Raw genomic sequence first — 11989 nt, forward strand, 5'->3', positions numbered from 1 at the left:
AACCCTTTCTTAGAACAGATTGATTTTATTAAAAGGAGACTTTCATCCAAAAGATTACCTAAATTGAATTAATTATCTGCAAGTCCTAATGGCAAAGAAAAAAAAGGGCTTGTGTCAAGATTACAAGAGGTAGGGAATCACTGTTGGTGGGTGCAATGTTTTTGAGGAATAACTGGTCAAAACTCACTAAAACTTCAAAAAGCTTAGAAAATTTAATTCTAGAAATTTACTTAAAGAAACAATATTCTTTATTTGTGTGTTAAGAATTTGTTCAAGGACACTGATCACAGCACTGCTTGTAATAAAGAAATACTGGAGACGGTCTACTTGTTCAACAATAATGAATTAAAAATTATACAATGATACAAGTAATACATAAATATAAAATGAGTAGATTTACTAACATAAAAAGTTTGTGATATATTATTTTTTAATGTTCATTTATTTTATTTTTTATTTTTTTTTAATGTTTATTTATTTTTGAGACAGAGAGAGAGAGAGAGCATGAGCATGGGAGGGGCAGAGAGAGAGGGAGACACAGAATCTGAAGCAGGCTACAGGCTCTGAGCTGTTAGCATAGAGCCTGATGCGGCGCATCATCATGCGGCGCATGATCTCATGAACCCCGAGATCATGACCTGAGCCGAAGTATGATGCTTTACCCACTGAGCCACCCAGGCGCCCCAATGTTTATTTTTGAGAGAGAGCACGTGCGTGCAAGGGAGACACAGAGAGAGAAGGAGACAGAGAATCTGTAGCAGAACTCTGCACAGAGCCGATGTGGGACTCAAACTCACAAACTGTGAGTTCATGACCTGAGCCGAAACCAAGAGTCGGACGCTTAACCAACTAAGCCACCCAGGTGCCCCTGTGATATATTATTAAAGAAAAAAACTGAATTATCATACATATATATATACACACACACACTATATACATATAACGTATATTGCATGTGATTCTGTGTTTTTATATACTATGATTTATGTATATACCGTTAATGTTAGCTTTTAAAAGTCTACAAAAATATCTACAGCAATGTTTATCTTTTGGTAAAGAAGACAGAGGTAATTTTTCATTTCTTCCTATATCATAGTTTTCTAAAAATGGGTATGTTGCTTAAAATGTATTTTAAAAATAAAAGGTAGGAAAGAAGGCTATTTCTGCCAAGGCAAGGAAGAGAGAGGCACAATAGGAAGGAAGGCAAATCCTTCCTACCCTTGGATCTATGCTACTGCAGAAATAATAACGGGAAATTATTCCTGGAAAAAAAACTGCTAAGAGACCCAAGCATCTCCATCATCTAATACAATTAGTAGCTGAAAAACTTAAAATGTAGAAGTTGTTAATAATTTACTGAGGGGCACCTCGGTGGCTCAGTTAAGTGGCTGACTCTTGATTTCGGCTCAGGTCATGATCTCACAGTTCAGTTTGTGAGTCTGAGCCCCACATCCGGCTCTATGCTGACAATGAAGAGCCGACTTGGGATTCTCTCTCTCCCTCTCTCTGCCCCTCCCCCGCTTGCACATGAGCATGCATGCATGCACGCACTCTCTCTCAAATAAAGAAATAAACTTAAATAATTTATTGAAAGTTACATCTGTTAAAATAATTTAAGACACGCTTACATTGGATTCTCCCCGATACTGGTAAGGACTAAAAAAGTGGGGCAGGACAGCACAGGACACCTAAAAAAGGAGGTACATGTGTGTGCGAAATAACACACCGGTTCACAAGACAACACTAAAAGTCACATCCTTCTTAGGCAGTCCTGTTTACCTTAAATTAGAGGCACACAGAAGTAACTAGCTAATGCTATCTGCCTGAAATAATTAGTGTTTTGTTTATTTTAATTTATAATAGCATCATATAATACAGTCTATGGGACTCAGTTAACCTAGATAACAATAACCATGAGTCTAAAGTTCAGACAAAATGAGGGCAAGAAAAGGCACAGTAAGAAGAGTGTCCCAACAACCAAAAAAAGGACAGGCTTTCTTTTTAGTTATTTACATTGTAGGGTGGCTGTGAGCCGAGTCATCTTCATAGTAAAGACAAATCAACCCTGGGTTCCGATTTGGAAAATATGACGGTAAGAGTAATGACCAGGAGGGATAACCAGGAAAAAGTGCCTCTTAAAACTGGTGCCGAGAACTGAAGCTTACACGTACATTCAAATCCATCCAAAAAATCCCTCATCTCTAAGCAGAGGAGTGAGGCCACGAAGTCTCATCTGACCATAATTTGTACAGAGCTTATTATGTGGTAGGCAATGTGTTAAGAGCTGTGTGTGCAGCAATGAATTTAAAGGTACAGTGCCGAGGCAGCTTGGTATAGTAGAAACAACAGAGATTATAGAGTCAGAAGAGCTAGATTCAAATCCTCAGAAAGCTGCTTACTAACAGTAAGATATAGGACAAATAGTAAGTTTTTTCTTGGGTAAACTAGAGATGATAACATACCTGTCCCTACTTCATAGGATTATTTTTAAAAACAAATAATATGCTGATTATGGGAGAGCTAAACAAACATTAGTCACTCTTAGTCATTTTAATTTGATTTCGTTTTTGTAAAAATGTTGGAAGGTAGGGGCCAGTATGATTCATGGGCCCAAACACCTCCAAGGATAGATCAGGTTATCCGCCTGGCTTCCCAATTCATCTTCTCTAAATCTGAGTGGGAGATGATGACATTTAACAGAAATAGAGATATGTTTGACCTAAATTCATCTTGCCCTTTACAGAGACTTATCTACACTAACTTAAACAGTACTTCACATAACTGGAGAGCACCAGCCTTCTAATAACACTCAAATGTACAAATAGTCCAATACAGCCAAGTGAAAGTGCCTGCTCCAATTTATCTCAACTTGGACTAAGTTCTCAAATTGACAACAAAGCCCTGAAAATACATGTTTTCACTTGTTAATAAGTTTCATGTTTCTCTTCCTGTGTATTTGGTATGAAACCACAATTTAAACCTGAGAAGTGAAACTTTTGTAAATTTTGAAAGCAAAACTAGAAAAGAAATCTAAGTCAATCTGCAGTCTATCCCATTTTATCAACAACACTGGAAATGATGGATAAAGTGAAAATGGTAAACCTATGTAATAAAAATAACAAGAACACTAAAATGTATTATAAGCCTAAGGTGAAGGCTATATCCACAGGTCAATTCTGGAAACAGAATTTATATACCTGCACCAGTGATGGCACTGTTTTATGTCTATCTTCACCAAGATGAAAGTATTTTAAAGACTTCTTTTATAGTTCTCAAAATATTTCTATGAAGACAGAAAAGAGTTTTTAAATAATTTGTCTTCAGCCATGATCCAGAGCATCACATCTACTGTCAGAACCATATTCTTTTTTTTTAGGTAGTCATAAAATAAGCCTACTTCTGCACAGTAAGAAAAACAAATACTAAATACGATTTAACCAGATGATTTATAAAATAGTAAACATCCATAACAGTATACTTCACCTTAATAACACATTTTATTTTCACATAACCTTACAAAATATTTAATTGTTATTGAACTTGATTTAATTAAAATCACAATGATCTGTACTCTTGCACCAGCCAATAAGATGGTATGATGGCAATGCCATGTCTTAGTTCTAATTCCTGACCCTTAAGTTTACAATTTAGCAGTATAGATAGGGTCAGGTGATTCAGTAAGGCAGAAATATTTAAGACTTCCTCTGATTACACAGATATTCACCTGGCTAAGTCCTCGTTTGCTTCAAGTCTTTGCTCAAATCTAACCTTTTCAATGAGGCGGACCCTGATGATCCTCTTAGAATTCCCCAACCTGACCCCTCCATACCATCCTGGCAATCCTGATCCCCCTTAACCTCCTCATCTTTTCCTTCTTTCCATATCGTTAATCACCTGCTAACATACTACATAATTTTTATCATGTTTATTGTCTCTCTCTCCTACTAGAATCTAAGTTCCATAAGAGCAAGAATCTTGGTCTTCCTCTTCACAGACCCCAAGGCCTCAAAACAGTATCTGGCACATAAGAGGCCCTCACTAAATATTGGTTAAATGTTAAATACACCTTTCCACCCTGTCATCACCCTGCTCCATCCCAGCTCCCCACTGATCAATGTGCCTCAGCCTAACCATACTCATAGGAAAACAAACAGAGCTGGAAATCTATGGAGGCTCTACTTTAGAGCAGAAGAGGGAGAGAAAAAAAGGGGGAGGGTAGAAGAAAGGGAGGGAAGGAGACTTTAAAAGTATTCCCCGTCTATGTCCCTGATAACCCCATCCTAAGTTTTTGCCCTTAATCTTTCTAAATTTTCAATACCTCCCAAATTCTTTGTCTTGATTTTATTCCCTGTGGAATTCTGTCTCAAAATTCAGCAACACTCCTGGTCACTTGGGTGATAAAACAATCCTGAAGCATAATAACTGAAAAGCTATAATCATTCTCAATGGGAGGAAAAAAACAGAAGCAGTGGAAGAAACTGCTGGAAGAAGCAGTGGAAGAAGTCTGTCTCATTTCTTTTTCCTTTCATAGTTAAGCTGCTTCAAGGAGGGTTCTACATTCCCTTAACTTCCTTACTTACCATTCATACCTCAAATTTTACTCTTTTTAAAAAATTAATTTTAATTTTAATTCAAATATAGCCGACACACAGCATTACGTTAGTTTCAGGTGTACAACATAGTGATTCAACAACTCTGTAAGTTATGCTATGCTCACAAATATAGCTATTGTCACCATATAACACTTTACAATACCACTGACCATGTTCTCTATGTGGTACCTTTCATTCCTATGATGTATTCATTCCATAACTGGAAGCCTGTACCTCCCACTTCCCTTTACCCATTTTGCCCATCCCCTTCCCCCACTCCCCCCTCCCCTCTGGCAACTACCAGTTGTTCTCTGTTTTTATGGGTCTGTTTCTGCTTTTTTAATTTGTTTGTTCATTTTTCAGATTCCACATATAAGTGAAATCATATGGTATTTGTCTTTCTCTGTCTGACTTACTTCACTTAGCATAATATCCTCTAAGTCCATCCATGTCATCGCAAATGTTAAGATTTCATCCTTTTTATGGCTGAGTAATATTCCACTTATATGCAGGTATGATATATATACATATATATATACATACGTGTGTGTATATATAGTCTATCACATCGTACTTACCAATTTATCTATCGATGGACACTTGGGATACTTCCATATCTTGGCTACTGTAAATAATGCTGCAACAAACACAGGTGTGGATATATTTTTTTGAATTAGTGTTTTCCTTTTCTTTGCGTAAATACCCAGTAGAGGAATTACTGGGTCATATGGCATTTCTATTTTTAATTTTTTGAGGAATCTCCATACTGTTTTATACAGTGACTGTATCAATTTACATTCTCACCAACAAGTTCCTTTTTCTCCACATCCTTGCCAACATTTGTTATTTCTGTTCTTTTTTTAATATCAGCCATTCTGACTGGTGTAAGGTGATACCTCACTGTAGTTTTGATTTGCATTTCCCTGATGATTACTGATACTGAATCTTTTGTTCTTAATCAACCCTTTCGACTCCTTACTTACACGACCACTATGTTGCTCACTCCTTCAAAACATATTGAGCACATACTATCTGGGAGGGACTGTGCTAGGCTAGCTGATTCAACAGTAGATGCAAGATCCCTGTTCTCATGCAGTCTGAATAGAGCAGGAGATTGACAGCAACGATGATATGTGATGAATGATGAGTAAGAGGGTAAGAAATCATTCAGCGAATAAACATGACCTTATTTAAGGGACAGAAAAGGCCTCCCTGAAAATGCAGTTTTTAAAAACAAATTTAAAGAGAAGATAGGTGAAAAAGAAGAAGCGGCAAAGTATTCTAAGAAAAGGAAATACTATCTGCAAAAACCTGAAGGACAGACAGTAGAGTGCATATAAGGAACTGAATGAAATTCAGTATGGTTAAAATGTCAGGATAGGCAAGGTCTTAAAGTGTATGATATTCTAAGGCTTTACTCCATAGACAAAGAGAAGGAGGAATGACACAAACTTCAGATTTATATTTTTTGAAGATCAATATATTTTCCTTATTGCAGTCAGAGCAAAGGGGAACAAGAATAGATGCAGGAGATGACAGAGATCTTGATTTCTATGAAATTCTTGATTTCTTTTTTTTTTTTTTTTTTTCTTAATGTTTATTTGTGAGAAAGAGAGGGAGAGAACATGAGCAGGGGAGAGAGGGAGACAGAGAATACAAAGTGGGCTCTGTGCCAAGAGTGGACAGCCTGATACGGGGCTTGAACTCACCAACCGTGATAATATGACTGAGCTGAGGTTGGACACTTAACTGACTGAGCCACCCAGGCGCCCCAAAACTCTTGATTTCTATGAAAAGTTTCTCTTTTGTTTGTTCTTTGTTTCTTCTCAGACACCTTCAATGTCATTTTCTTCTGCCACCTCTCTTAAGACTACAGCATTTCCTCAACTCTCCTATAAACTCTCTTGGGTGACCTCACCTATACTTCACAGGTACCACCCCATAAAGTGATGATGACTCCCAAACCTGTATCCCCAGTTCATCTCTCAAGTCCAGAGCTGCACTGTGCTACCATCTGTCAGACATAGCCACCTATCAATGTCATATGTTGAAAACCACACACAAGATCCAAACCCACAAATTTAGTATTTTCTAATTCTGTCGATGGCAGCAATATAGTCACCCAAATCAGAATTTTAAATGCCACTGATTACTTGTCCTTCCCCCAACTAATCACCAGGTAATTTTGATCATCTTCTAAATATGACTCATCCATCCCTTCCTTTTATCTCCAGTTCCAATGCCTAAATTTAGGCTTATATGAACTCTCATTTGGATAATTCAGTGACTGGTCTTTATACTTCCAGTAACTTTAATCTATCCACTACACTGTGAGAGATTCCCTTCTACAGTGTTTTCTCAATTTATAGGAAGAAGTCCAGATTCTTTGACATAGGTCCATTATCTGGTCCTTTTCTGCCCAAAAATAGCCTGTGTTCTCCATCTATGACATCTCTGCCAGATTTGGTCACTCCAAATCCCTCAAAATTCATCGTGGCTTCTCAAGATACCAGGTGTTTGCACACACTATTCCCAGAGCCTGAAATGTCTTTCCCATCTTGTCCACCTGAAAATCACCCTGCATTCTTTTAAAATCCAGTTAATGTCCTTTCTTCCATTAGTCCTCCCTGGTTCACGTCATACTTCTCTCTCCTCTCCTCCCTTCCCCTATCCCCAGTAAAAACAGAGTTGGGTATTTCTTTGACTTCACTTCTACTATTGCACTTACCACATTATAACTGTTTATATGTCTGTTTTCCCAACTAAATTACATGTTCCTTGTTGACAGTGTACTTTCTCTTTCTTGTGTTTGGATCCCCATCCCCTAACATCCAACTGGCATTCAACAAATATTTCCAGAATAAATGAATCTATATACAATGGGATCCTGGAATATGTTTCAAAGTGCCTCATGCCTTTTCAGAATTGTGATTTCTGGCTTAAGGGAGAGAAAAGGAGGGCATATATAAAAGAGGGATTCACCACAGTGGACCCAGTTCACCCAGGACCCAGAAGAACCCATGGAAGTGATAAAACTACATGATAAAGATTTCCACACAAATTATACATTATTCATAATTGCAAAAAAATTATTTTAATTGAAAACAAAAATGAATCTTAGAAAGATTCACTAAATGGGTGTTTGTTCAACAGACCCTTTAAAAATAGATCCTTCAAAACTGGTATTTTTGGATAATATTTAATTACCAGGGAAAATACCAGCCATCCCAATTCAAGCAGAAAAAAGAGATACATTGAGGTCCTAATTTTATATAAATCATTTTTAGAAACATATTGGTTTAAAAATATCAGGAAAGGGGTGCCTAGGGGGCTCAGTCAAGCATCTGACTCTTGGTTTCGGCTCAGGTCATGATCTCACTAGAGACTGAGCCCCACATCAGGTTCTGCACTGACAGCACAGAGCTGGCTTGGGATTCTTTCTCTCCCTCTCTCTTTGCCCCTCCCCAGCTCAAGCTCTCTCTCTCAAAATAAATAAATAAACTTAAAAAAACTAAACAAACAAAAACAGGAAAAAAGCCAAAATAAACTATGTTGAATTATTAACAGCATTATCTCTGGGTAATTTTCTATAACTAATGTCATTCAATAATTTATTGAGCATCCATCTGTTATCACACAGTGATGAACAAGAGACATCTATTCCTGCCCTCCTGCAGCTAAACTACTTGTATAATCAATCAGAAAAAGCAATGCAGGTTAGAAAAATACATGGGCTCTAAATTTATATCCCACAAAAGGTTAAAAAAAAAAAAAAAAAAAAAAAGATTTTTAGACCTTCTCTGGAATGGAGGTTGGGAACAATTTCAATACAGAAATTTCAATAAAGACCACCACAATGGCTTGTACTGTTAACTACGAACTGTATCATGATGCTGTACTCTCTAGATCACTTGACATGTCTAGATCTGTGGACAGAAGATAGTGAACACACTGTATCTCCAGACTTCTTCCTGCTGGCAGATTTAAATATTAACATTAATTACAAATAAAATTTGCCCAGCTTAAATTTAATCTTTATCCATCTTCCACCACATTTCCTTTCTCTTTTGTGTTTCTTCCCCCTGCACCATTTCCTGCTCTTGCCCTATTTATCTAAAAGAATACTTATCCTTTCAACCAGGGAATCGCCAGATTGAGCTCTCCCCTACTGGAGATTCTCAGCAAAGACAGGAGCTTCAGAGCAGATCCGTGTTTTCGAAGAACATATATATAATTCACAAAGATTCTCAAAGGTGTAGTCCTTCTAAAGTTCCTGCTTCCTAACATACCTGCTTTTCCTGGCAAGAATAAAATCCTGTTCCAGATGGTTGCTGGAGCTGTAATATTTATAAAGAAAAGTACAAATAATACCTGACTACAACAGCAACTAACGTACCTTCATTACTCTTCACTGTTATTATTTTACTAACTTGTATCACTGACTGAAAATACTTCTAAAACGTTCAAGGATTTTCAGTTCATCAGAAACAGAGTGATAAACAGCAAAATTGCTCTGAGCTCCAAAACTTCAGCACTACATCCCAAATGTTACATGTTTTTAGGAATATTAAGGAGTAAATACAAACTGACAAAATCCTGTAGGATTCAGAGAGCTGAAAAAGGATATGCTATGAAATATTCTTTCAGAAATATTTTTCCTAGAGAACTCAAATAATTGACATTTGTACTAAAAATACATGGCAGGATATCATAATAGGAATTACAGAGAAACGCAGAGTATTAAGTGCTAATTTAATGTTGTGATGTTGAAAGAATATGCCCAGACAACGAGGTGATAGAATTACTGATAGTTATTCATTCATTCATTTATTCATTCATTCAATCTTCAAATTTTTAGAAGCACTTACTCTATGCCAGACATAATTCCAGGTGCTGTTAGAAATAGAGCAGTGAACAAAACACATAAAACTCCTGCCCTCATTGAGTACATTAGTGGATTGAAACAGATAATAAACAAGAAAAAAATAAGTAAAAGATGTTACATGATAATTAAGTACAAGAAAAAAAAAAGTAGGAAAAAAAGATGGAGGGTGTAAAAGCAAGGGGGGAAGGGAGCAAGCTGTGGCTGTCTGAGGAAAACATTCTGAGCAGAGAAAATAGGAAGAACACATAAAGACCCAAAGGTAGGAAGATGCTTATTATGCATGTTTAAGGAAGAGCAAACAGGCCAGTGTGGCTAGAACAGAATGAAGAGGGGAAGGAGTAACAGATGAGGGGGAGAGATAAGCAGGAAGGGCTGGGGATTCCTGGAGGAGCCTTTGAGTAAGGTTTTTGTGGACAGGTAAGATAGCAACAGGTGAAAGCGGGGGAGGGTGTTGGGAGGTGATTCCAGATAATCAGAACAAAGGGAAACGAAAGACAAGGAACCAGGATTTTGAGCACGTTTAGCAATCAAAGGCTGCCCAAGCATGGATGAGTATAAGTGTGAGGGAGCATGAATGTGGGGAGGGAAGGAGATGGGGTGGGGCGAAGGGGGGTGAAGATGATATATGATAAATATTCAGTCACTGATCCTCTGTTTAGGAGCTATGGAAGAGAGACACAGGGCAGGGAGGCACCAGGCTAAAGGACAAGCATTAGCTTTCCTTTTAATATAACCCTTTGCTTTTCCTGCAAGAATAAAATCCTGCTCCAGACAGTTGCTTTAGTTATTATACTTATAAAGAAAAAAGGTGGGGATCTTGAGATTTTTGTGGAGAAAACACTTTAAATTTTATTGTAGTAGAGAAAAAATATACAAGAACTGGAATTTAGACTATTTCATTAATATGAACTAAATTCAACTGATCTCATACATAGTGAATCATAAAATGAAAATGACTAAAAAGTGGGACTGAGAAAGCAAGAAGGAATTTCAATTTTTCAAGAGCATTCCACAAAATGGCTAACCCATAGCTAAACAATGAAGAGTTAATTACCTCTAATTCTACATAAAGAAGAGGATTCTGTTATAATTATCCATTTTGAATTCAAAGGTATTCACAGAGCAAGAATTGGGACTTTCCTCACAGTTCAATACCCCATACCTAGAACAGCACCTAGTATAGAAAATTCAAATGCCCTTTTAATGAATAAAAAGCCTACCCATCACAGTCCATTTCAGTAAAATGATATATACCATTTTGAATTGTTATTAATAGATTCATCATATACCATCATGAATTATTATCAATAGAATATTAAACAAAAGCAGAAAAGGAGAAAAAAAAAAGGATGTTTTCTTTCCATTTTACCATCCATGCAAAACAACGACAAACCCCAGAGGAATCTACCAGTAAATCACACATATGACACAGGCTATTTCAACTATATGCAGAGGTGTTGTCTGGAACAATGGGATAAATATCATGATTAAATCCAATAAACAAAGCTGTTACAAAATCAAAGGAAATTTCACTCCCTTTTTGAAAGAGAAAACAAAAAGCGTATAAGAATGTGAAACGATCTCTTTCCTTTTAATCCTTCAAGAACTCAGTGTATTTACGGAATTCAGCTTGCTTCTCTATGACTTCTCTTTAATCTCAAATTAAGAGTACCTTACCTCCTGCCTGTTTCAACTAATGCAAAAGAGTACAATTAAAAAGACAACAGCTCTTATTCTCTCTTGGTCGGGGATGTTATAAATCCCTGAGAGAGGAACTGCTAAAGTAGAAGAATAAACTAACAAACAAACAAACAAAAAAAAATCAACCAAATACAAATGATGAAACATCTAGCAGAGAAAGCAGAATTCTACATAGGATAATGTTTGCGCACACGTCATTTTGCTCAGCATTAGACTACTTACAGTTAAACCAGACAGACCCCCTTTCACATGACTTTTTAAATCAAGCTCATCCATTTAAAAGTTTTCTTTAAATGCAAATGCCTAATGTCAATCTGCTTTCCCATCGACTGTCTTTCAGGAAGCATTTTTCCATGCTAAGACTAGCATCCTCAACTGCCACTCTATATTCGAACTCCCCTTAACAACACAAACGAAAAAAGCTTTTATACTCCAAAAAAAAAAAAAAAAAAGGTACGACAGTGGGTTTTGCAAAGGTGTGTGGTTAGTTCTGCATGTTGTGAGCGATCAGAGCAAACTATGACTAAAAGGCGCTCAGAACTGAGTAAAAAAGGAACCCCGACCCCTTCATCTCCAAGATGCAACAATAAAGGCATCCTCCCTACGCCTCCTACTTCGCTAGAAAGTAGCCCTACTCCCGGGAGCCAGCCGACCGCAGGAAAGGAGCCCGCCGCCGGGCCGGGCCCGGCCTGCCTCACCTTATAGACGTCTCCGTAAGTGCCGCTGCCGACCCTCTGAACGAGCTCGTAGTCCTGCTGCGGGTTCCGCCTCAGGATGTCCGCGACAGGCCGCAGCGGGGCCTCCATCTTCG

At 37.5% G+C, this 11989-nt stretch overlaps 1 protein-coding gene across 5 annotated transcripts in view; it reads right to left on the bottom strand.

The window, feature by feature from the left end:
- MAP4K5 (mitogen-activated protein kinase kinase kinase kinase 5) overlaps nucleotides 1–11984 on the bottom strand; it is a 117686-nt gene extending 105702 nt beyond the window's left edge. For all 5 annotated transcript variants that reach the window (XM_045450931.1, XM_045450930.1, XM_045450929.1 and 2 more), the window contains exon 1: nucleotides 11877–11984. In XM_045450931.1, coding sequence (XP_045306887.1) covers nucleotides 11877–11984 — 108 coding nt within the window. The remainder of the gene's footprint in view (nucleotides 1–11876) is intronic.
- Nucleotides 11985–11989: the final 5 nt, after the last annotated feature.

Source organism: Leopardus geoffroyi, chromosome B3, assembly GCF_018350155.1.
Source record: "Leopardus geoffroyi isolate Oge1 chromosome B3, O.geoffroyi_Oge1_pat1.0, whole genome shotgun sequence".
Taxonomy (NCBI): domain Eukaryota; kingdom Metazoa; phylum Chordata; class Mammalia; order Carnivora; family Felidae; genus Leopardus; species Leopardus geoffroyi.